Raw genomic sequence first — 26,180 nt, 5'->3', positions numbered from 1 at the left:
TTTATCACGTCGTCTCGTTTCTCGTTATTTCGCTTTTTTAATGATTTATCCACAAACACAAAAAAAAATAAAAACAAAAGACAGCCATAAGATGTTATGTTGCTGCGCGAAATCTCGAGTTATATAAATCGTGTAGGATTTTTCGTCGTTGCAAATGCAAATCTCGAGTGTACCTGTAGATTTTTACTTTGGTCGAATGCACCCGTTTTATCGCAAGCTGCATCGACAAGAGTTAAGCAGAAACACATTGTAAAGTGCATGCAAAATTTTATTCGACACACAAAATAAATCAAAGAAAGGATTTTTCGTTTTGTTAAGTTAGTTAGCTTGGTAATTTAATGCCGTGATATACGATGCAAAGGAGGAATGGTTGAGCAGACAGTGTTTTGTCGTTCAAAATTTGCTACGTGATGATTATTGAAAGCGTATTTCAGTTCAACAAAAGTTTTTTTATACAAAATTTTAACCGAAATTGATTTTTAAAAAAATTGTAGTTGAATAATTTGTCAATAGAGGGCGCTTTATAAATCTGTAGACTTCAATTTTTAAAGCTAAATTAATACAAAAGTTCCTTAAGGCAAAAACCTGAAAAATTCTAAAGTAAAAACTCATTTAAATATTCACAGACTCATAATTTTAACCAATAAAAAAATATTGACGCTAGATGGCGCTTGATATTTAACAAATTCACCTATTTACAAGTCATTAAAGTTTTGTTAATTTTTTTGAAGCTCAAAGTTTTGAAGCTGCATGAATTTTTTGAAGACTTAAAGTAATTTTAATAGATTTATTATTAAAAATCAACAAAAAGATACAACAGAGGGCGCTTTTTAAATCTTATGACTTCAATTTTTAACGAAAAGTTAATACGAATGTTCTTGAATTCAAAATTCTGAAAACTTTTATAAGGTAGAAGCTTATTTAAATATTCACAGACTCATAGTTTGAACCAATAAAAAATATAGACGCTAGATGGCGCTTTAAATTTTACAAATTTATCTATTTACGAGTCATTTAAGTTTCATTAAAATATCCGAACGTTTTAAACTTGCATAAACTTTTAAAATACTAAATTTTATTGGATTTTTTTAAGCTCAAAGTTTTTTTTTTTTTAATTTTTTTTTTTATATATATTTTTTTTATTTTTACATAAAAATTTTTTGTTAAGATGGCGCTTTTTTATTTACGAGTCATTAAAGTTTTGTTAAATTTTCTAAAGCTCAAGGTTTAAAAGCTGCATAAACTTGTTAAGGACTAAAAGTATAAACTCATGAATTTATAAAAAAATTCAATAAAAGAGACGCTAGATGGCGCTTTATAGCCAAAAATAATTATTTCCAAAAATAAAACAATATTTTGAAAGCTGAATAATTTCAATTAATTTTTTTTTCGGATAAAAAATGAAAACTTAAATTGAAAAAGCCTCAAATCTAAAAATTTTAACTCCAGATGGCGCTGTTATTATTAAATTAACTTAGAAATTCAGAATTAAAAAAAATTGCTTTAAAATAAAAGACGTTAATCCATCATTGAGCAACAAATTCATCCAAAATGCAAAAAAAAACCAAAGAAGTACATAACCAAAAGAGAAACACGAAACAATTTAAGTCACACAATACATTTTCGGGTACCAAACCTGAAACCAACCAAAAATGCAATAAAGTGCATTTTCAGACAATGAACCATCCAAGTGTGTTACGTACAAATTTGACATTTTTCTGGAACCAGAAGCAACTTGTTTACACTTTTAACGAGATTCATGCATATTATAAGCAAATATTGTCGAACAATGTTGTGTCTCGCTCATTAAAAAATTTTCATGCTAAAAAAAATTTGTGGGACGCAAAAAAGGATGATTTATGATGCAAAGTCGATCAAACCTGTTTTATTGTGCGACAATTATCGCGCGCGCGAAATGAAGAGAGAAAATGAGAAATTACACTTTTAGACCAATAAATTCGCAGCAACGACACGGGATACTTGTTAACATGTGGAGTTCTTTCGGGAAGGAATTGAAAAAAATTAACACCTTTCCTTCGCGAAAACCTTGTAAAAAATACAAGAAAAAAATCAGAATCGATAAAACATTTTTTTTTCTTTCGAAAAAAAAACATAAAATACTTGTGGTTGCATTGTAAATTGCCTTTTTTCATGCTTTTTCGTGCTACACTTGACTGCACTTTCATATCTTTTGTTACAGAACCAAAAAATAATCTGTTATTGAAAGCAAGTGCGCACATGAAATATTATTTTGTTTATCGAAAATTCTCTTACGTAAGCGTCGTCTTGGAACGTCTTGCGGTAGTGCATAGTGCAAGGTAACGGTAAAAGCAAAGAAAAACTTTTCCGGTGAAACACGTTCCGGATGATGAGTCATCGTAGTTCTCGTGGACTCGAAACTCGTTTTTTTTGTGTTTTTTTAGCATTTCGCCCACAACTTGTCGTCGACATTTCATGTGAGTTTGTGTTAAATACGCATCGAAGTGCAAATAAGTGCGTTTCTATAAGAAAATCTTATCACTTAGCCGAGTATTGAAGTCGCACTCCCACGGATTTTGTGTTCTTTTTAGTTTACATCCTGTGTAACTCTAATTTTCTGCATGTTTTAATGTTCATCTGGTTTGTGAAAACAAGAATGAAAAAAAAACTAGATTTCAGTTGGTTGGCTTTTGAAACTACTTTTAGTCGTTAAATGTCATTAAAACATTAAAAAGTTTATATTTGAAGCGAAAAATTTAATTTAAAAAATTTTAAATTATTAAAATTTATAAAAAATGTTTTATTTAAATTATTTTAAAATTATTTAAAAATTATTTTAAAATTATTTTAAAATTATTTTAAAATTATTTAAAAATTATTTAAAAATTATTTAAAAATTATTTAAAAATTATTTAAATTTTTTTTTAAATTATTTTAAAATTATTTTAATTTTTTTTTTAATTATTTTAAAATTTAAAAAAAATTTAAATTAAAAAAAAAATTAAAGGCTCTTAAATACCGACACAGTTGAGGTAGGTAATCCACTCAAAAAATAAGTAGAACGGAACTCTCCAATTTTGCGGTTTTTAAGTATCAAGCAGGAAAACAGGACAAAGTTATAATACTAATAACGACATCAACTCTGTTTGTTGAACAAACATCGAGAACGAGCGAAAGGGGAGAAATTAAACGACTTTCACTAAAATATTCATCTAATAATTCCGAGCGTTGTCGTCTCATTTTAAATTGCCATCAAATTAATAAACATTAATTGTTCGTGTTTTTGTTTGTTGTTACAAATTCGTGTTATAAATTATAATAACGAATTTACACGTAGTTTCGCCTTCTTATTTTCTCGAACAAACGAACGAAATTTTAGATGATTAAGTTTTACTTTTAATACCAAATATTTGCGTTTCCTTCGCTTATTGTGTTATTAGTTTTTGTTTGTTTAACTATGCTCTAAAGGTGTGTTGTGTGTTATCTCTCAACATTGACAAATATTACGAGAGTGTGATATAATAAAATTTGAAAATTTAATAGAGAAACGTGATAACAACTTATTTCTCTATCTCCGTCATCGAGAGATGTGAGTTGTCATCATCATCATCGCGTTGCATGAATTGAAATTTTATTCAAAAATAAGACGGCTTTTCAGTGCAATGCATGATTTTATCGTATTAGAAGCCCTGCGGTTTGAGATTTGGTTAATTTTACTCTAGACATATTTCTTCATAACTTTGGATACAAACAAATCAAAAATTCATCATTCTCAAAAAAATATAGCATGAGATTTTTTGATAGTTTTGTGTTTTTTAGACTTGACAAAACCTAAATTTAAAATTCTGGAATGAGCTTTTGATATTTTAGACATTTTTTAGTACATTTGTGGGTTTCCAAGTACCTCTTTAGCATATGCCACTAAAAGTGCTTACAAAGCTCATTCCAAAATTTTGAATTTAGGTTTTTTGACTAATTTAGGCCTAACAAAAAGCCTTCAATAATTCTAATGCAATATTTTTTTTTTTTTATATAAAATGATGAAATCGAATGACGTGCTTTGACTTGCATTTTGGAATAGAACTAATCGACACTATCACATCCGTCGTACCATGGTTCTGATGGGATGTCGTCTTAATACTAAGTAAATATCGTTTAGTGTAGTGAATGCTTGTTCATTACTTGTGAAGTATTGCCTTGCTTGTTCTTTTTCTGCATTTTCGATTCATTTTCTATAACCTTAAACCTTTTCCGTTTGGGTTTTTTAATAGATTCAATAAGGATCTCCAGTTCGATTCATGTTGTTTCTGAAACTTTTTTTCTGATATTTTCATGTTTCTACGTGTTTCTGAGAAATTGAAGCTGAATAAGTTATTTTCACTAATCTGTGTAGATTAAGATTTCTCTGCCTTTCGGTACTTGTTACCAAGTCAAATGACATCCTTAGTTACTTCTTACTTGCTTTTAACTTTAAATTGCTTGGTTTGAATTAATTAGAAAAATTGAGATCTTACCAGTTTGAGTTATCCAAAAAATTTCTTCAAATTCATCTTCAGATCTAAAATTGAACCCCATTAATAAACCTTAAACTGTCAATTTAGTCACTTTTCTAACCACTGTGAAAACGAAATAAAAAAAATGTTCTTATTATGACATATTTATGCACTTACTTACCTACTCAGGTCTTGCACCTCAATCGCTCGTTCGTTCCTTTATTCGTATATGACACTGCAGGCTACGAAAGAAATAAAATTATTATATAAAATAACATGAAAGCGCTTACTTACAACATCTTTTTAAATCTATTTATACTGTAATATTATGCAATTTTCGTGTGAACCTGCATTCAGTTACGGGCTTCCATTCCAGGGATGGCGATATTTTTTACCTGAAACCTGCTGTTATCTCCAATGGTTATTTGTAGTTAGGTCTAAGAGTTTAAGGTCAAACTATACTTACCCGGGCACAGTCCCCGACTTTTCACACGCCTTTCCGTATCGCTCAATTTAGTCAATAAATTCAATTTCTGTGCGACGACGACGACGATGAAACGAGCAGCAGCAGTTAGAGCAAGAGTAAAAAAGTTTCGAATAATATTTATTTATTTATTCACTTCTTCTTCTCTTTCGCTCGCTCTCGTGCCTGCTACGGGCAGAGTTATTGTCTCTATTGAGGAAAAATATTTGCAAAATAAACACTTTTAGTGTGACATGGCGACGCTTTTTTCCTTCTACAATAAATACCGTTAAGGAAGAGACGTTCAAATAAATTCAAAAGTATTGGATGCGGTATGGAAGGTAAACAAACATACCGAACCTAATAATGTCAATACTTAAGTCGATTTAGAGAGCATGTTATTATAATGTCGTTTGTTATAAATAACAATGCACCAGATTTTGTGCAATTTTACTGCAAGTGCTCTTTTTTGCACAAAGAACATCATCATCATCATCCTCCTCATTTCAATGGGCTTTCGAGCAAAAGACATCAAAGACAAGAATTTATTAAAAATTTCGGAGAACGAACAATCGTGATACATAAAAATGGTACATGGATCACCGACTTGTCTGTTCCATCTAACGGTTAACTTCATGATAACAGCACAAAAAAAACTTTTTAAAAGAATTTTTACTTTCGAGCTATTTCATCGTTCGTTTTGTACATTCTCTATTGGCTTGGCCATAAATAAATCACGAACGCCATGTGAAGAAAATCGGTTCTGACAAGTCAACGTTCAGCAACATTTTTAAACCTGACAGACTTTTACTTTGCAAAAGAAGATTTTTTTGCATGGGCCACATAAAATGTCAATTTATTGGAAAAATTGTTTGTGGGAGGTCATTAAATTAATAAAATAAAAAAAAAATGTGGAAAAATTGCCAACAACGACGTCGTGAGTGAGTGGCTAGTAAGGAATTTCGTACGTGATTTCAAACGAGACATTAGATACTTGCTGTGAATTTAAGTGGGTAACTTTGAAATTTTGGTATCAATATGATAAAAAAAATAGTTAAGCAACTCGACGGAAAGGGCTTAAATGAATAAAATTTTTAATAAATAAAATAAGAATTTTGGTCCTACGCAAAAATAAAAAAGTGTAAATAGTGCATAAAATAAGTTAAAATGATAAAATTTAAGGGAGTGAGCAAGTAACTTTTATCGAGTTTTGAAAAAGTGACATTTGTGATAATTTAAAAAAAAAATTTTTGACATATGTTTTTACAATAATTTACTTAATCTTTTGATATTTTGTTTATTTGTCTCAAATGAAAATATTAAATATTAAAAAAAAATAAATTAATCAAATTTTATCTGTGAAATTTTTAAAGTGAAAATTATATGTATTATATATATCAAAATTTAAAAAAATTAAATAAAGTAAAAAAAAAACTTTGTTTGTGTAACAAGCTAACTACAAAAACAATAATGAAATAGACAGCCGAAGAACTTTTAATGTATGAACTGCAGTATATAATAGTGAAGGAAAAAACGGAACAACCAACAAGATTAACCGAAAACCCTGACAAGAGATGCAATCTACATTAGGGTCCGACCTAAAATTTGAATGGGATGAACTCTTCCTCTGATGTTCTGGAAGACTATGTCACACGAAAACACGAAGTCCAGATATGCTAAACCAGAAGAAGCTAATTGTCTTCAATTGCCTACAACCTCAATGAGAAAGTCAAAGTATAAAAGAAAATTTATTCTATTGAGAATTTAATAAGAAGCGCAAAATCAGAAATTTTTTAGAGACACAGCTTATTTATCTAAGCCTCAACTAAATTTCCAAAAGCCATTTTGCAGGAAATATTTTTGTTAAATTTTTTTGTTTGAAAACTAAAGTTATAAGCTTACACACAAAACGTCAAATGAACTGTCAAAAATCCATCTTCCTTAACTTCACTTGTTCGCTCCGTTACAAATACACTTTTTCAATAAATTTCTTGAATTGAAACTCTATTCAGAAATCTAACAAGCAAAACGGCAACAACACTTCTGTTTTGACTAATGAGTTTGTCCCATTTGTGTCAGATTTCTTGTTTTTCTACCCATATGCAATAAAATGCGCCTGAGAATTTCTCGTTCTCCCGGTTAGAATGAATGGAATGGCATTGATATTATCTTACAATCACCTGAATTTTCTGTAACAATTATTTCCTCAATTCTTTTTCTTTTTTTATTATTATTTTATATTATGGAGTAACTTACATCAGATTTCTCTCCCTTTTTTCTTTTAACCAACAAGAGAAAAAGTGCATTAAAGCCTCTTTCTTTTATTGTTTGTTCTTTTGTGCGATTACCTATTCTTCTATTCATTTCATTTCATTGGCTTGTCATCACATGTATATTTATATATTTCCACCTTTCTACTTTTCTTTCTCATTTTCTGGTATTATTTATTATGGCCATTTACTTTTTCTTTTGTGTCGCTATCAAAGATGCGAGTACAAGTTAATAGTTAGATTCTTTCCTCTTTTTTTTTTGAGCAAGAATGCATTAGCAATATTTGTTGTTGTTGTTGTTGTAATAAAACTAAATGATCGCAATGTACCATAAAAGAGGTTGTTGTTGTTGTATCACGAATCATACGGTAAATTTTTAGCTTCTTGCAATCCCTTCGTTTGCTGCGTGGATGTTGTCGTATCACAAAAATGTAGAGCATAATCATGATGATTCTTGCCTTTTATCCGTAAAAGAATGATTGTAAAATTGTACACGGCAGCGCAAGAAGAACAATAATAATAACAGTAATCTCATGCATTTAACACTTGACTCTCTAATTGCATTACAAGGAACGCGCAACCAGACACAGGCACAGTAGTAGGCCAAAAACTCGAGATTCTTTTTTTTTTGTTTCGTTGTAATTATGTTAAAAGCTTTATAATGATTTAAATTACAGAATGTGCTTCTTATGTTGCTTTCGTTACTTTTACCAGTCTATGTGCCATACTGAGAGACTAACAAGAGCACCAAATCTCACGTCATAAAAAATTATTACATGCTTTCTTGAGATTTCGTGCTGTTACATCAGAGAAGCTGAAGGTTGAGTAACAAGCAATAAAAGAGAAATAAAATTGTCGCATGGCATGGACTGTTTAAATGCATTCCAAAATAATTTGTGGGAATTTTTTTGAAAATATTTGATGATTTTTTTATGGATATTAATGAATTTTATAACTTAACGAAAGATATTTTAGTTGAAAATTTGAAATTTTTAAACTTAACGAACATCTTTGATGGAAAAATTTGAGAAATAAAAATTAACGAAAATTATTTGAGATAAAAACTTAAAATTTAAAACTTAACGAAAGACTTTTTTAGCAAAATTTTAATATCAAGTTTTAAAAAAAAATTTATGATCAAAGTTCGAAACTTAACGAAACATTCTTGAAAGGAAATTTGAATTTAACGAAATTTTTTGGGATGAAAATTTGATTTTTAATACTTAACGAAAGCTTTTTTATGACAAAAATTATGACTTAACGAAAAAATTCTTGTAATAAATTTAAAAATTTAAAATTTAACGAAAGATTCTTGAAGTAAAATTCATAAAATTAAAATTTAACGAAATTTCTGAAACTTAACGAACATTTTTTATAATCAAACTATAAAAAAATTAAAACTTAACGAAAAAATATTTGAGATAAAAATTTGAAAAACAAAACTTAACGAAAGCTTTTTGTGATAAAAAATTTAAACTTAACGAAAATTCTAAGAAAAATATTTTAAAAATTCAATATTTTACGGTAAATTTTTCGTTAAGTCATAATTTTCATCAAAAAAAGCTTTCGTTAAGTATTAAAAGTTAAATTTTCACTCCAAAAAATTTCGTTAAATTCAAATTTCATCTCAAGAATGTTTCGTTAAGAGTTAAGTTTCATCACAAAAAATTTTTTAGTGTCTTAGAATTAAAATTTTTACCAAAAACAGACGCCATAAAATCCATTTTTCAAATTTCTTTAACAAAAATGCATTTTCTACAATGATTAATTGACGAGCAAAATGTGGGACTTTTAAAAAAAGTTCATAAAAATTAATTTCATTTACACAAAAATGCAGCAAACAACACCTTTTCCTCATAAAAATAAAAATTCCAAAAATAAAATTAAACAAAAAAATTTACCTTGGTCACCATCAACAAACAGACGAAAAAAAAATCTCGTTGGTTTTGCTGGTTTTATTTTTCCAGCTTATTCACAAGTCAAACCAACAAATTATCATAATAATGCACGTGTTCACGTCACAGCATCATCGCAATTATTATTCATAATAACAATCAAGCGAAATTCACAAAAATATAATTTTATTAACATATTTTTTGTATGTTGCAAAAAAAAAACAGTGAATAAAGTTCATGGAGGCAAAACCGCATGAATGCGACATTATTAAAACAGCATTTTTTTTATTATTTTTTATTATGTTATATCATTAATTTATGAATTATGAGGTAAATGTTGTCTGTCATATGTTGGTTGTACGTGTGACATGTTGATTATCACCATTTGTGATTGTGAAGTTTTTTCAAGTTGTGTTCCTGTTCAGTGGTCATTGAAGTTTTTTTCATGTTAATCGATAGCTTGAATGTGTCACGTGTGGTTATGTAATTGAAAAAAAGTGTGAAAATTGCAAAAAAAATTGTTTATTTTACAAATTGACAGGTTTTGTTAATTGAAAATTTAAAAAAATTCTTTAATTGAAAATATTTTTAAATAAATTATTTTTTTTATTAAAAATTTAAATTAAATGTTTTAATTAATTTAATTTTATTAAAAATTTTAATTAAATAAATTAATTATTTATTTTTAAATTAAAAAAATTTTAATTTTTTTAAAATAAAAAGTTTTAATAAATTAATTTTTAAAAAAATTAAAATTTTTTTAATTTAAAAAAAAATAATTAATTTATTTAATTAAAAATTTTAATAAAATTAATAATTAATTTTAATAATTTAATTAATAAAAAAATTAAATTTAATTAAAAATTAAAAAAAAAATTTTTTATTTAATAAAATTATTTTTAAAAAATTCTTATGAAGTTAATTGAAAAATTTTCTTAACTCGACTTTCTCGTCATTTCAAGAAATTCTTTCTACTTAATTTTCTTCATAAAAACACAGAAAAAAAGAAATAAATTCCGCACATGATTACATAAAACTTGATCTCGAACAATTCCATCAATGTTTTAAGAACCGGAAAACCATCCAAGAAGAATTCGCAACTCATTGATTGACCACTTTTTGCGGTGAAATTCCGATCATTTTTCTGTACATTGTTAGTTATTCTGCAGAATTTATGTTCTAAGGTGTTTTATACTTGCTTTTGTATTTTTTGTGTGAATGAATCATCATCACGAACGAAACTCATGGAAAAAGTTTTCAAAAATATTTTAATCAATTACACACTTGGAGAAGTATTGCATGCAACTGTAAAAACATAAATTATTTACTATTTCGTTCCTTTTTCACTTCCCTCTTGGTTTTTAAAGGAATTTTGAAGATTTAAAAAAAAAATGGGATTTTAACCGTTTTGACGTCTGTCTGTTGTTTAAAATTTTTATTTTTATTTTTTTTTTTTTTTTTTGAATATTTAAAAAAATTACAGAAAAAAATATTTTGTACCTAATCTCTAAAAATTTTTTAAAAATTTCTAAAAATTGAAGGTCAAAAAGTTTTTTAAAAATTAAAAAAAAAATATTTTTTTCTTAAGTCAAAGTTTAAAGTCAAATTGTAAATTAAATACTAAGTTTTGCGAAAAAAAATTTTTTTTTCATAGAAATTTTTTTTTTTTTGCCAAAAATTAATTGGTCTCTAAGGCAAGAATAAAAAAAATTTTATGAAGAAAATTTATATTTTTGCAAAAAGTTAAGTTACTAATTTTGACTTAAGACTGCGACTTAAGTATAATTTTTGTCAAACAATTTTCAAATTTTTTTTTTATATTTTTAGAAAATTTTTAAATGTATAAAAAAAAAGTTTTAAAAAATTTTCTGAAATTTTGACATAATTAAGATGACATAAACTGACATACTTTTTCTTAAGTTAAAGTCTTAAGTCAATAAATTAAAAACCTAATTTTTAAAAAAATAATTTTTTTCATAATTTTATATTTTTTAACAAAAATTGTTTTCTTTTCTCCAAAAATTATTTTTAAAATTAGTTTTTTTTAAGGAAATAAGTTGAAATTTTTTAAAATAATTAAGTTATTATTTTTGACTTAATTAACTTAAGGCTTTGACTTAAGAAAAATTAAATTAACTTAACAAAGTTTTATTTTTAATTTTAAGCTTATAGTCAACTTAATTTCCATTCTTTTAGCAAAAACATTAATTTATCTTTCAACTTAAAGTATTTTTGACAAAATCTGAAAAAAAAAATTAAAAAAATATTAAAATGCGCTTAAGTCAAAAAATTTTCTCATGATGACTTTTGAGCTGAAATTTCTTTCAAAAGGCAGGTTGGCTTAACAAATAAATAGCTTTTGCGTGCCAATTCATAAATATATGCACGAAAAAGTTATCTCATTATCAAACTGCACGAGTCCAATTCAAAATCAAGGTCAGTCAAGGCAAACAAAACACTTTGCACTGCCATGCCATAGAAAAAGAGCGCATAAAACCGTTATGCCTTTTCTTTGAATGCACCTTCACAATGGCAATAATGGAGGATGAAATATTTTAATTTAATTACATGAACATGGTCACCTATGTTAATGCGATTCTTGATCGCCGCATGTAATCAATAATAATCGTTCCTCCTTTTTGACATTGTTACTTTTCGCGTCACGCTGTGTGTTCGGCGGAGTAGGAGTTGAACTTTGCTTTTTTTTACCGTTATTCCATCTCTAATGTGTTTGTTTTTCTCCTTATCTCCCGCAGGCTTATGTCGCGGCAATCAACAGTGGCGTAGAAAACGTTGCCGCAGTACTGTTTTCGGAAGAAGCGCAACGACAACTCGTACCGCAAGGACCTCGTGTCGTCAGCGAAACCTACAACTCGAACAAGGTAATCGACTCGGAGGACATTGAGACGAAATATTTGGCGCAAAAGGATGGCACCACAATAACGGAACAGAAGAAAACGACGCAGCACGAGGAGGAGTACGACGACGAGATACCGGAAGCTGATGACAAGTCAACCGGAAGTCGCGAAAAAATCGATCATACGGTAAGATTTTTTTTTTTGTTTTTCAGCTGAGGGACTAATTTGGGGATTTTTTGTGTAGGAATCGCATCAAAGGTATTTTAAACAGAGAGACGAACAACTTGTTGATCATGTTATAGACGGAGAAGTGTACAAGACAGAGATGAGATACGCCGCAGAACAAGAACAAATGGAACGTGATGGCCCAAAAGAGGCCATCGACGATTGGGATAGTCTTTCTGATCGTCTCCGGAAACAACGACGCAATCAAAAGTCATTGTTGCAGCGACAAAAAGGTAAGAAAATTGCTTCTGAATCGCATTTCGATGAAAATTTATCAAAATTTGCATTGGGGACATTTTGGAATGTGCATTGGGGTTAAAATTAGGAATGTAAACTGGGTTAAAAAGAAAATTTAAAATTTAAAATGTTCATTGGGATAAAATTCGTAATTTTTTCAAGGAAGAAAATTTAAAATGTTCATTGGGATGAAATTCGTAATTTTTTCAAGGAAGAAAATTTAAAATGTTCATTGGGATAAAATTCGTAATTTACTCAAGGAAGAAAATTTAAAATGTTCATTGGGATGAAATTCGTAATTTTTTCAAGGAAGAAAATTTAAAATGTTCATTGGGATAAAATTCGTAATTTACTCAAAAAAGAAAATTTAAAATGTTCATTGGGATAAAATTTGTAATTTACTTAAGGAAAAAAATTTAAAATGTTCATTGGGATAAAATTCGTAATTTACTCAAGGAAGAAAATTTAAAATGTTCATTGGGATAAAATTCGTAATTTTTTCAAGGAAGAAAATTTAAAATGTTCATTGGGATAAAATTCGTAATTTGCTTAAAAAAAGAAAATTTAAAATGTTCATTGGGATAAAATTCGTCAATTTGCTCAAGGAAGAAAATTTAAAATGTTCATTGGGATGAAATTCGTAATTTTTTCAAGGAAGAAAATTTAAAATGTTCATTGGGATAAAATTCGTCAATTTTTTCAAGGAAGAAAATTTAAAATGTTCATTGGGATAAAATTCGTAATTTTTTCAAGGAAGAAAATTTAAAATGTTCATTGGGATTAAATTCGTCAATTTTTCCAGAGGTGAAATTGTAGAATGTGTATTGGGGTAAAATTTGTAATTTGAAAAACTTTTCTTAAAATAATTTTTTCTTAAAAACTCCAAATGTGCATTGGGTCCAAAAAATCGAAATGCGATATTGTCAAATTTTTTTTTTTTTTTCTTAAAAAACGACTTTAACTCACATTTCTCTTAACATTTTAGAAGCCGCTGCACTCTTGGATCGCACCGACGCTCTCACAAAACGCCCCCTAGACGTGGATCGCGAAGAGGAAACGCGCAAGACTGAAACCAGCAAGTGGTTAGACAGCCATTTCGGAAGTGAATCAAGTGCCAGATCATCCACGGAAGAATCACACGATGATCTTGTCATCGAACCAACGAAGAAAACCTTCTTCAATGTCACGATCAAGTCATCGCCAACAACTCCAACGCCCAGCTCGACGCCATCTCCGAAGCTAATGTCACCTTCAAACCCACAAGTCATCCTGCCGGAACGCGAATCGCCGAAAAAATACTTTCAAGGCATCACGGAATGGTCTGAACGAAAAACTCCGCCAGCAGCTCGTCCCTTAATCTCGAAGGAATTTCAGGAAAAACTTTCCGGGACACTTCAACGTAATCATCGTTTGCGTCAAGAAACGGCTGTTAAAGAGGAATTGCGTCCCGTGAAGAGTTTCCCCTTGAATGGCAGAGAAAGTATCTTGAAAACTTACAAGGAAGACGATTATGCGACACCTAACAAGCCGAAATTTGGTTCGCAAATACGTTCGAGTGTCGATTCCGATACGGAAACCTTCAAACGTGATGACTTGGGGTACTTGAGTGGTTCGCGAAATGACGTGCGATATCGCCCCGAAGGTCTTAGCATGAAAAATTCCTTCTCAAATGGACATTTAACGCGTCAAGACTCCGGTTTTATCCGCGAATCGCGCGAAGATTTGCATAAATTCTCACGAAATGAGCCAAAAGATGCCGTTGACGATGTGCCAATCAAAGCTTCGTCCATCCAGCGTGACGATTCTGCTTATATTTCATCTTCCACGTACTTCACGACGCCTCGTTCGCGTCCCGTCATCAACAGAACGCCCGATAGCGGTATAAAAAGTCCTTCGCCGCCATCCCCGGAAACGACTTTGTATCATCCAACGGTTCCTGAACGCAAAAGAGCTCTCGAACGAAAGATGAAAAGTACGGGAAATTTGGCTCAACGTTCCCCGTCGCCAATTAAGAGACCCGAACCACGCCCAGATTACTCGCCACGGTCCCAATCACGCTCCAATTCGCCATCGCCGCCCGTAATTGCTCAAACGCCAACCACTTTGCAGAAGAAACAATACCAAAAAACGCGTTTCTCCGAAGTTGCGACCCCCCGTAAGAAGGGTCCTGCTCCCCCGCCCCCAATACCCCCGCCGGTTATGCCACAAAATGGCGCGAAAGACACAAAAACTAAAAATGTCGGCGCTGCAATTGGCAATTCGATCCGAAAACTCGTCGGAAAAATCCGTTCAGCAAGCGCCGAGCGCAAAATCAAGATGAAATCATCAGGAAAACATCGATCACCGTCGCCGCAGCACAAACAACAACAAAAAATACAAAAGCAAGATTCCGTTAATGGCAATAACACGTATCAGCAATACAACGTCATTGATGGACACATCAATGGAAACAAAAAGTCGCATTTTCGTCGCAGTACCGAAGGCGGCGAGCAACGCGAATCGAGTATCGGTAGCGGTAGTTTTGCAGTTAATCGCAGGAATTCGTCAGATCTAGACGTGGTGACAACTAACGGCAACGGCGAAATGATAACGAGTCCCCGACAGAGATACTATTTGGGCGAAAATCCTTACGCGGGAAGTATTTACGGCAAGGAAAATCGCTACGAAGGCGCACGACCCCAACGGAATTTCAGTCGACGTCAGAGATCGGAGGAGCCCCAACAATATCACGTCAAGTAAGTGAAAGCAAAAAAAAAAATCTTCTTCATGACCCGATAATAATTACATAAAAATGAATCAAGTTGTTAACAAACAAACACAAAAATTTTGCTTGAAGCGAAGAAAAAATGAATAAATCGTGATTCTCTTTTTCCTCTTTTTTATGATATCTTCGATTAATGTTTTTTTTTTGTGTTTTAAGTATGTGATAAATTCACGGTGATTGCATAAGAGCCAGTATTAATAAGACAAAACGACAGACAAAAGTCGTTGTTGATTACGATGACGGTTAATTACGTACGAAAAGTCGTCGATTTTAATCGATTGTTGCGAGTTTTTATGAGCATTTATAGGAAATTTTGAATTAAAAGTTAATTTTAGTTTTATTGGGTCTTATTTGAGCGTATTTTAACGTTTTTTAAAGAAATTTTACTCAGCGCCATCTGTTGAGTATTTTTTATTTGTGCTAAAGCGCCATCTGAAGGTCAGAAATTACAATTTGATTCAGTGAAATAAAAAATTTTCATCGAAAAAAATTGATTAAAATTATTTAAAATTTCATTAAAATGCTCTTTTTATTTTTTTAAAGCGCCATCTAACGGCTAAAAACTAAAACTGAAGGAGATTCAAAACAAAAAATTTCCCTGAAAACTTTTATCAAAGTATTATAAACAATTTTGACGTAAAAAAGTACTTTCAATATTTTTATAAAAATATTCAAAAAATTTTCAACGCCCTCTATTGAGTAAAATTGAACTATAAAATATCCGCAACGCCCTCTATTGAGTAAAAGTTATTATTAATAACCACTTAAAATGAACAATTTTTGAGTGAAAATCAATCAAATTTGTCAAAACTACATAAAAATGTTTCCCAGAGCCATCTATTGAGTAAAATTTTACTTTAAAATATCCTCAGTGCTTTTTATTGCAAAAAAAAAAAAATTATTGATTAAAAAAATAAAAATAAAAGCTTCATGTATAGAATAAAAAAACTCATTAAAATACTTAAAATGAAAAACATTGAACTGAAAAGTTATCGAATTTGCCAAAATTGCATGAAATTTTTCCAGAGCCATCTATCCAGAGCAACATTTTTACTCAAAAATGTCATTTAATGCTTCAAAATAAAAAATCAATATAATGTTGCCCATAAACCTCTTTAAAAATATCTCAGATTAGATAAAATTTAGAAATTGGAATTATAACAGCGCCCTCTATTGAGTAAAAATTTCAAAAAAAAATATTTTAAAATTTTATGTGCCTTTTAACGAACATTTTTGAAATGAAAAAACCATAGAATTAGTCAAAATTACATAAATATGTTTTCAGGGCCTTCTATTGAAAAGCATTTATAATAAAGCGCCATCTATTGAGTAATTTAAAAAAAAATATTGTCAAATGCAAATTAAAAAACTCATATTAACGCCTTCGAATAAGCATTCTAAAAAAGTAGAAGAAAAAATTTTCTAAAAAAGTTTTTAGAGCCCTCTATTGACAAAATTTTTCAATATAAAGCGTCATCTATTGCTCAGAATTCATACAAATCATCTCAGACAGACTCAAAACGTATTAAAACGAATTTTTACTCACTTTCCATTCTAAACAGCTTCAATAAAAAAAATCTTGTGAGATATTCGACTTAATCCCCTCCTTCTAAATCCATAAGTACAAAACTCGTTTGCTCAATTTAATACGTCCTAATTAAAAACAGGTTGCCATTGAGAACATTACCGCTAAGCAAGTACGTTCAAAAGACAAAGCAAACTAAATAGATTTAAATTCTCACATCATATCTCGTTCAATTGCAAATTATGAATGCGCTTACAAACAATTTCAATGCACTTTTCTACGTGTTGAACAAAACGCAGAATCTGCGGTGGCGTCAAATGCACCTACTAATTTTGCCTTAATTGGTGTCTCATTACACGTGTTATTTATTGCTAAAAGCAAAATAATGTCAGTTACAGCCGTGTATTGTTGCACGTTAATCATTTTGGCAAATAAATACAGCCCGTGTACGGCGTTATTAGCTCGTATTCTATTTTATTATACCGATTAATGACGTGAAGAATTTAATCGGAAAAAATTTCCATTTTTGTTTGCGGAATGTCACACGTTGAGCAGGTGCATTGTTTTGAAGGTCTCTGTGGAGCGATTTTGCGTAAATAGAAAAATTATGCAATAGAGGGCGCTTTTTGGAGGAATTTTCATGAATTTTTTTCAGCATTTGTCTTTTTCTTCTGATTAAATTGTTTTAAAAATCATATTTTTTTAAAAAACAATTTTTGGCGCCAAAATTTTGTTTGAAATTAAGCTTCTGATCTAACATAACCTCAAAGTATTTGATCTCAATTTCTTGCATTTTTTAAAAAATTGTATTTGAAAAAAATTATATTCATGTTAAAATATTCTTTTGAAATATATTCAAAAAAAATTTTGACATTCAAAAATATGTTTGTGACATATGTCGATCAAAAATTTCAAATATAAAAAAAATTTGAGGTTAGGTATATTTTTTAAATTTTTATTTAATAATTCGCACTTTAAGGTTTCAAATAGTTTTGAAAAATAAAAAAAAAATTAATAAAATTTTTCTTATAAATTTTGAGCTTCAAAATGGAAAAACAAGATATTTCAAAATTATTCTTAATTTAATAAAAAAAAAAAATAAATTAAAAATAAGGGAAAAAATAATTTTTTGTTGTTTTAAGGTTATAATTTCTAAATTTTAACTAAAAATTTATTTTTTATAGCTTTAACAACATTTAGAACTTGAAATAGCAAAAACTTAGTTAAAACATAATTTTTTTTGAGGTTATGTTTTCTAATTTTTTATAAAAATTCACAATTTCAGCTTTCAAGAAGTTTTTGTAAAAATATAAAATTTTTCTTAAACATATTAGGCTTTAAATTAGAAAAAAACATCAAAAAAATCAAATTATTTTTAATTTTATAAAAAAAAAATTAATTAAAAGTATGGCAAATGGAAATATGGAAATTTTTAACAGAATCTATTTTTTTTTGTTTTAAGGTTATACTTTGTATATCTAAACTTAAAAATACTTCCAAAAGCTTTCAAAAGCTTAAAAATTTTATTTTTTTATTTATATTTTATTTTTTAAAAAATATTTTTTTATTTTTTAATTTAATTAAATTTTTTTAGGTTATGTTTATTCATATTATAAACAAAATTTCATCAAAACAAACAAACTTAACCTCAAAATTTGTTTTAAAAAAAATTTTTAATTAATATTTTGACTTTAAAATATGAAAATTTCTATTAAAAAAAATAATTTTTGAATAATTTACTTTCAAAAATGATAAATAAATTAACTTTCATTAAAAAAAAAATGACGTCAAAATCTTCTATGGAGGCCCCTAAAATGACAAGATCATAAAAAAAGTGAAAAATTCGATCTAAAACTGTAAACGACCTGCTAACGATCAATCACTCAAAATAAAAACAGAACAATGACATCAAACGATTTCTAACTAAACAACAACAACTTGACCTGTTTCAATCTCTCGCACCATACAAGGCTCCATTTATCACTGAATATGATCAATCTATTCGGTGTCGCTACTTATTTTTTTGATTCATCGTACGACGTCGAATTAATATTTGTAACAATAAAAAAAAATGTTACACTCTAAAATTGGGTCCAAAAATCCCACGCAAACACCTTGATCGCCGCTTATTTCGCGTTTTATTGAATTTTTGTGTAATGAGAACATTCCTCAACTTCGTTCTTCATTTCTTTTCATTTCGTGTCTCATTGCAGATCGAGCTACCAACCGAGCAACACGACAACTCTCGGACGTTTCAGCAAAAGCACAAATCGTCTCGTTTCTGACACCACAGATTATCGGAATAATTCTCAGACGTTGCCACGTACCTTGGATCATCATCACAAGCCACTGCATTCGTCAACGATCAACGTTTCCGTGATAAATACGGTGCAAAAACCCTTGGCGAATACGGGACCCGCGAAACCGGCTCGTAGTTACAAGGCACTAAATCGGAGTAAGAGCTTCAATGTGCACGGCTTGAACGGCACCGACGACCCAAATCCCATTTTTATCGAGAAAATTAACGGACATCCGCGTTACGGCAGCAATTTGAGTCACATGAGCAGCATGTACAAGTCAAATCCGCATCTTTCGAACGAACAACAACTCAAAAGTCCCTCAATTGTGAATCTAATTTCGCGCAGCACTCGCGATTTGAGCAATTTGGGACCTTCGGGCAACGTTACACGACGCGAGGAACGTTACACAACAACAACAACGTCATCCGGTAACTCCGTTGTCGATGGAAAACGCAACATTTTCCTTCGAGATTTGCGTGAAAAGTCACCCGAGCTGTATAAAGTCATCAATGAAGAGCCTCTGAGTCATTCTTACAAATTGCGCGAACGTGAAGCCTTTGCCAGAACCAAAAGTCCCGTCACCATCAACAAAGATACCGCAAGTCTCGTGCGTCGTGGCAGCTCCAGCACCGAGGATTACAATGAAACCTTCAACACGACACATCATTCGACGGATCCAAGTAGACCGGGTGTCACAAATACCACAGAGAGCTTTTCGCGCAAGACACTGCCAACGCCCGATGGACGAGGACAACGCACCGTTGAGTCGCGTGAGGTACGGAGCATCACGACAAACCGGTATCGCGGCAGTGAGTCACCTGCAACTTTGAAATACATCGACAGCGTGGATCGCGGAAGTGTTTCGCGGAACGGCGTCAATGTCATTAACATCAAACGATACTAAATTGAGGGAAAATTAATTAAAAAATTAAATATTTTAACAAGAAAATTAATTAAAAATTAAGAAAATTAAGTAAAATAACAAACTTACCTCTGAAAAATATTTTTTAAAATTTCCATTTCTTTTTTTCTTTGATTTTTTTTCACGTCTGTTAGTTTTTAAGATTAATTTTAATTTTTTTGATTATTAAAAAAAAGTCATAATTACTCTACTTGCAACTATTAATATCGATTCCATGTTAAATATTACTAAATAAAAATAAATAAATATGAAAAAGTTTTAACTTTATAACAAGAAAAAAAATTATTAATAAAAATATCAAGTTCTACAGTGCCAAATTTTGAGTTTTTTATTTTTCTTTTCTATTAATGATGAATTCAGATTTTTTTTTCTATTCGATGTTGTGTTTGTTGAAGACGGATTTGATGCCTTCGTATGTGGCTCGAGCGATGATGCCGATTACTTGGGCTCCTGAAAGAGGTAAAAATTAAAGTTAATTTATTTATTTATAATATTTAAAAATTAAAAAAATAAAATAAAAATTAAAAAAAAATAAAATAAATAAAAATAAAAAAAAAATTTATCTTTAATAGATTTTTTAAGAGCTTTAAAAAGAAATTATTAATTTTTTTTTAAATATTTATTTTTTTTATTTTATTTTTTTTATTTTTATTTAATTTTTATTTATTATTTTTTATTTATTTATTATTTATTTATTATTTATTTTTTAATCAAAATTATTTATTTTTTTAATAATTTTTTTTATTTATTTTTTTATTTTTATTTTTTATTTATTTATTTTTTTTTCTAATTTTTATATAAATATTTTCATAATGATTTTAATATTTCAATTTTATTATTTAATGTTTAAAATGATGATTTTATTTTTTTGGAAAAAATTTATTCAATATATAAATTATAAAAAATAGCTTAATTTTGAAAATTTAATTATTTTTTTTTATTTAAAAAATAAATTATTTATTTTTTTTATATTCTAAAATTTTAAAACTTTTTTTTAATTATAATTTAAAATTTAGAAAAATTAATTAAAAATTTAGTTTTACAAAATTATTTTCTTTTGTTTAAAAAAAAATATTTTATTAATTCTAATTTTAATATTTTAAGTTAAATTATCAATTTTTGTTTTGATTTAATTTAATTATTTTTTTAATATTTTTTTTATTTTATAATTATTTTTTTTTTGCTTTAATTTTTTTAAAAATATTTTCATAGGTACTGATTTTAATGTTTTTTTTTCTATATATTTGAAATAAAAAAATTATTCAACATTTTAATTTCAAAAAAAATTAATATGTATTTTATTTTTTTTTATTTTATTTTATTTATTATTATTATTATTATTTTTTTTTTTTGAAAAAAATTATTAAAAATTTGTTTTAGAAAAATATTTTTTTATGTAAAAAGCATAAAATTTTTCAATTTTTGTTTGAATTAAAATTATTTTTTTTTTCGATCATTAATTTTTTAAATTATTTAAAATTATTTATTAATTTTTTTTTTTATTTTTTTTTATTTGAAATTCATAAAAAATCGTTTTATTTCAATATTTTTTATCAAATTAGTTGAAAAATATTTTTAAAAAACTCACCTGGATCATTAGTTTCCGCTTTAAAAGCCTTCCCCTCGGAAAACCCATATGCCGCTCTTCCCGATTTCGGCATAATTTCCTTCGTTCTATCCGCTCCCTCCTCACAAGCCGTCGCAAAATCATCAATAATATCCTTCAAACTCGGATTCATCGCCATTCCTTCCTCCAACTTTTCAATCCCGGGCTGTAACGCATCCAAAATCGTTCGATCTCCAACTTCAGCCAATCCATATTTCATCACTGCTCGCATCCCAAACTTCAGTGCCAACAACCACAGCTGCAAATGTCCCACTGTGACGACATCTTGATCAAAAATAAACGCTTCAGCCGCTCCCTGAAGGAAAATACAGAAAATCGCTCCAAGTGAGCCGCCCATATTTTTTTGAAGGACGTCACTGATTTCGTGTAACATCACCGCGGGATACATAAAATTGATTTTGTCCGAATTGATCGCTTGTAAAAGCGCTTTTGCGGCTCCTGTGATGAGAGTTCCCGTATCGCCGTCGCCAAATTCAGCATCCATGCCATTTAGGAGCTTTTCGCATTTAATCAAGATGTCACAAATTCCCAAAAGTGACTTTTTAGCAGCTTCGATGCCGATTTCGCCGTGTTTAATTTCGTACAAACGCTCGTCCAGCTCGAATTTGTCGATGAAATACTCGGAATCGTATCGCGCCACAGGATGATCGTCGGGCGGATTCATTTCTCGAACGATATTGAAGGGAACGTTCGCGGCAATTTTCACTGGAAACCTCAAATAATCCAAAATTTCGTCTTTTTTGCCATCCAAACGTAAAATTGTCACTGACATCCCTTCAACATTATGCGAAGTGACAAAAGTTCCCTCGAGCGTTAATTGCACGTCATAATAAACTCGCACTTCTTTGAGAAAAATATTCGCAAAAGTCGAAATTGCGAAATTTGTGGCACCCCCTAAATTATTAAACAAAAAAGCAACTTGCGGTTTTCGAATTTCCGTGCCTCTCGGAACAGCTTTAAGCAATTTTTCCATCACAATTTCCACAATTCTCTCGAAATTCGGGGTTTTTTCAATTTTTTCGATGCCCGGTTCGCCGTGAATTCCTCGCCCGATTTCGATATTTTCGACTGACTCGTCTTCCTTTTCCGTAAAAGTGAATCCAATCGTCGCCAATTTTTGATTTTGCAGTAAATCGTTGCAAAAATCGGCAATTTCCCCGAGTTCTTTGCCCATTGCTGCCATTGCTCCGGCGATTTTGTGAATAAGAACGGCGCCTGCTAAGCCACGTTTTCCAACGCTTTTTCGCACATTTTCGATGGAGCAATCGTCGTTCACGAGAATTGTTTCGACATTGAAGCCGTATTTGGTGCGAGCAATTTCGCCAGCGAGACCAAAATTCAGGCGATCTCCCGTGTAGTTGATGACAATGAGCAAGATTGAGGATCCGGGACGAGCGCCGGCAGTTACGATGGCGGTTAAGATGTTTGTGACGCTGGGAGATGCGAAGATTTCGCCGCAAACGCAGGCGGTGAGCATTCCTGAAAGAGAAAAAAATTAAAATTTTTAAGTTGAGGGTTTGAAAATAATTTTTTTAGTACAAATTTCGATTTTGAGATACTTCAAAAGTAATTTTTAGTACAAATTTTGAGTTTGAGATACTTTAAAAGCAATTTTTAGTACAAATTTTGAGTTTGAAATACTCCAAAAGTAATTTTTAGTACAAAGTTTTGACAAATTTCAACTTTGAGATACTTCAAAACTAATTTTTAGTACAAATTTTGGCAAATTTCAAGCTTGAGATACTTCAAAAGTAATTTTTAGTACAAAGTTTTGACAAATTTTAACTTTGAGATACTTCAAAAGTAATTTTTAGTACAAAGTTTTGACAAATTTTAAGTTTGAGATACTTCAAAAGTAATTTTTAGTACAAAGTTTTGACAAATTTTAACTTTGAGATACTTTAAAAGTAATTTTTAGTACAAATTTCGAGTTTGAGATTCTCCAAAAGTAATTTTTAGTACAAAGTTTTGACAAATTTTAACTTTGAGATACTTCAAAAGTAATTTTTAGTACAAAGTTTTGACAAATTTTAACTTTGAGATACTTCAAAAGTAATTTTTAGTACAAAGTTTTGACAAATTTTAACTTTGAGATACTTCAAAAGTAATTTTTAGTACAAAGTTTTGACAAATTTTAACTTTGAGATACTTCAAAAGTAATTTTTAGTACAAATTTCAAGTTCAAGATACTTCAAAAGTAATTTTTAGTACAAATTTTAACTTTGTGATACTTCAAAAGTAATTTTTAGTACAAATTTAGGACATTTTTTATTTTTTTTTTTTATGAAAAGTTCCACAAAAAACGAATTTTTAATTAAAATTCTTTTAAAATTTAAGCTTTTTTTTTAAATTACTCATTTCAACAAAATTCCATTAAATTCGATTAAAAAACGTAACGAACTTTTATGAAACCGCAATTCAAAAACTCAAACCGCCTTTTGTGCACGAATCAACGAAGCATCACTCCCGATTTTCAACAAAAACAAACAATCCAAAACGGAAATTCCATGTTAAAGGGCACAAAATAAAGAATTTCACCTCGAAATTTGTGCCTTAACGATGTCTGTGTTCGTTGTACCTGTCGACGCCTCCAACGACGCCAATCCTCAAGAAGCGGAAGTCACAAATCAACAAGTTATTCTCGGTCGAAGCTTTCTCGTATTCAGCGTAAGTGAAAAAATCTCCAACAAAATGACCGCGAAATTGAATTTCTTATCAAATCATAATTTTTTTATAGTGTGATGACACCCGGATATCACGAAATCAGGGCATTTTGACACACAAAACTGCGTTTTCGGATCGAGTGACCATTAAAGCGGTAAAATTTTTGATTTTTTTATGAAAAATCAAATTTTTAAGGATTTTTTTGGGTTTTTTAGACACATTTGAACCCCCTTTACTACAAAGTTGATGGCAGTTCCCATATTGACACGTTACTGAAAGAGAAGGAAGTCGCCTTGAGAGATGGCGATCAGTTCGGATTCCTTCCCGACAAGTGTTGGTTCAAAATTTCCATTAAAAAGACTGATTTAGAGACAAATAATGTTCAAGCGGCGTCTCTAATGTTGCGAGTGAGACCTTTGGCGGAATTAAATGACTCCCAAAACTTTCCGGAAATACTTCCGCAAGTCATGCCGGCGTCATCGTCGACGTCAGAAGTGTCCCAAATAGTCGAGGAACGAGATTTAATCGTTCTGCCGACGCCAGATTTCAATTTTGAGGCACAAAATGTGACATCAAGTGAGGTCCAAAGCAATCCAGAGCAAGAAACTGTCCGAGTCAAACGCGAAATTGAAGATGAAACTGCCGAAAATCACAAAAAATTGAAAACTAACGACGTTCCAAGCACTTCTCAGGCCTCGACATCCGCCGTTGTGAAAAAGGAAGAGCCCGATTCGACAGACGAGCCTTTGCGGGACTCTTGTGAGTTCGGGATTCGATGTTATCGTCGCAACGTAGAGCATCGCAGGCAACTTGCCCATCCCGGAGACGCCGATTATCGTCGCCCAAACTATCCGCCTGCGCCGCCAGGCTCCCCAATGTGTCCTTATGCCGCCCGCTGTTATCGCCGCAATCCCGATCACTTTTTGGAATACGCCCATCCGCCTTCAAGTATATACCTTTGTCTGTTTTTTCCCCGATTTTTGTGATTTTTAATTTTTTTAACGCCAGCTTTTTGTACTTTTCGCACCGACAGCGGGTCCAAGCAGTTGTAGCGACGGCGGAAAGGCCTCGACATCCACAGGAGCTCCAGTTTGGCTTCCAAAACCGATGCCCCAACCAAAAAATGAGCCGGAAAGTGACGAAAGTGAAGAAGAAAATGTCGAGGAGGAAGACGAGGGTGACTTTAGTGCCGACGAAGCTGATGAGGATTTCGTGCTAAATGGCGATCAAGCATCCAGCGACGACGAAATCGACGAAATTGACTCAAATTTGGAGGAATCCGACGATAATAGTGCCATTTTGGATGACGGCGATGCCAATGAAGATTAATTTTTAACCAGAAATAAACGAAAAAAGTACAAAAAAAAATTCTGGAATCCTAAAACACGAAAAAAATCAAAAATTCTTACCTTCCCCGACATATCCGATGCTAAAAGGCTCGTGTCCCGATCCGCCTCCCGTGATAATCCGCACGATATTGGGTTTCATGCGTTCAAGGTCATTGCGAGCGACGATATTTGTCTTCCGATAATGTCGCAAATTGTTGTTGATCGAAACGTAGCCCGCGAGGCTCTTTTGCACTTTTGTCAGAGAAAATTCGTCGTCACTCATTTCTTTGTTTTGTTAAAAAAAACACTTCTAGGGGTACTTTGTTGATGTTCGCGCAACAATAGCTGATAATAGAATAACGTTTGATCATGAAAATTAATAAATCTCGCATGCATACGGATTCTTGGCAGTTATTTCTTTTCGTACAGAAGTGTGTCTATGTGACGCATCGTACGTAGAATTACGACGATTTCTTATCATTCAGACAATTTTCGCAGAGTAAAAGAAGCATTTTAAGATTTTTTCGTTAAATTTTGAGGAATTGAGATTGAAAAAATAATTTTGACAGATAAAAAAAATGACAGATGTCAACTTTTGAAGCCCTTTTTTAATTTTTTGACCCGTTTTAA

The 26,180-nt window shown here is 30.5% G+C and overlaps 3 protein-coding genes across 4 annotated transcripts in view; 2 read left to right on the top strand and 1 right to left on the bottom strand.

Annotated features, from left to right (window-relative positions):
• LOC134835499 (uncharacterized) overlaps positions 1–20,238 on the top strand; it is a 63,469-nt gene extending 43,231 nt beyond the window's left edge. The window contains exons 6-9 of the mRNA XM_063850377.1: positions 11,857–12,144; positions 12,203–12,416; positions 13,406–15,155; positions 18,923–20,238. Coding sequence (XP_063706447.1) covers positions 11,857–12,144; positions 12,203–12,416; positions 13,406–15,155; positions 18,923–19,913 — 3,243 coding nt within the window. The 3' untranslated portion in view covers positions 19,914–20,238. The remainder of the gene's footprint in view (positions 1–11,856; positions 12,145–12,202; positions 12,417–13,405; positions 15,156–18,922) is intronic.
• Positions 20,143–26,022, bottom strand: LOC134833050 (PTS-dependent dihydroxyacetone kinase 1, dihydroxyacetone-binding subunit DhaK-like). The gene is made up of 3 exons (XM_063847213.1): positions 25,632–26,022; positions 21,520–23,037; positions 20,143–20,381 (listed from the first exon to the last, which is right to left on the bottom strand). The coding sequence occupies exons 1-3, from the start codon at positions 25,831–25,833 to the stop codon at positions 20,302–20,304; spliced, it is 1,800 nt and encodes a 599-aa protein (XP_063703283.1). The 5' UTR covers positions 25,834–26,022; the 3' UTR covers positions 20,143–20,301.
• Positions 24,042–25,572, top strand: LOC134833051 (aprataxin and PNK-like factor). 2 transcript variants are annotated; one of them, XM_063847216.1, is made up of 4 exons: positions 24,042–24,225; positions 24,296–24,376; positions 24,438–25,170; positions 25,256–25,572. In XM_063847216.1, the coding sequence occupies exons 1-4, from the start codon at positions 24,118–24,120 to the stop codon at positions 25,549–25,551; spliced, it is 1,218 nt and encodes a 405-aa protein (XP_063703286.1). In that variant the 5' UTR covers positions 24,042–24,117; the 3' UTR covers positions 25,552–25,572. The 2 variants fall into 2 exon arrangements, with proteins under 2 accessions (XP_063703286.1, XP_063703285.1); XM_063847215.1 differs by having other exon boundaries at positions 24,438–25,182.
• Positions 26,023–26,180: the final 158 nt, after the last annotated feature.

This window comes from Culicoides brevitarsis, chromosome 3, assembly GCF_036172545.1.
Source record: "Culicoides brevitarsis isolate CSIRO-B50_1 chromosome 3, AGI_CSIRO_Cbre_v1, whole genome shotgun sequence".
In the NCBI taxonomy this organism is placed as follows: Eukaryota; Metazoa; Arthropoda; class Insecta; order Diptera; family Ceratopogonidae; genus Culicoides; species Culicoides brevitarsis.
This window is presented reverse-complemented; position numbering and strand designations above follow the sequence as displayed.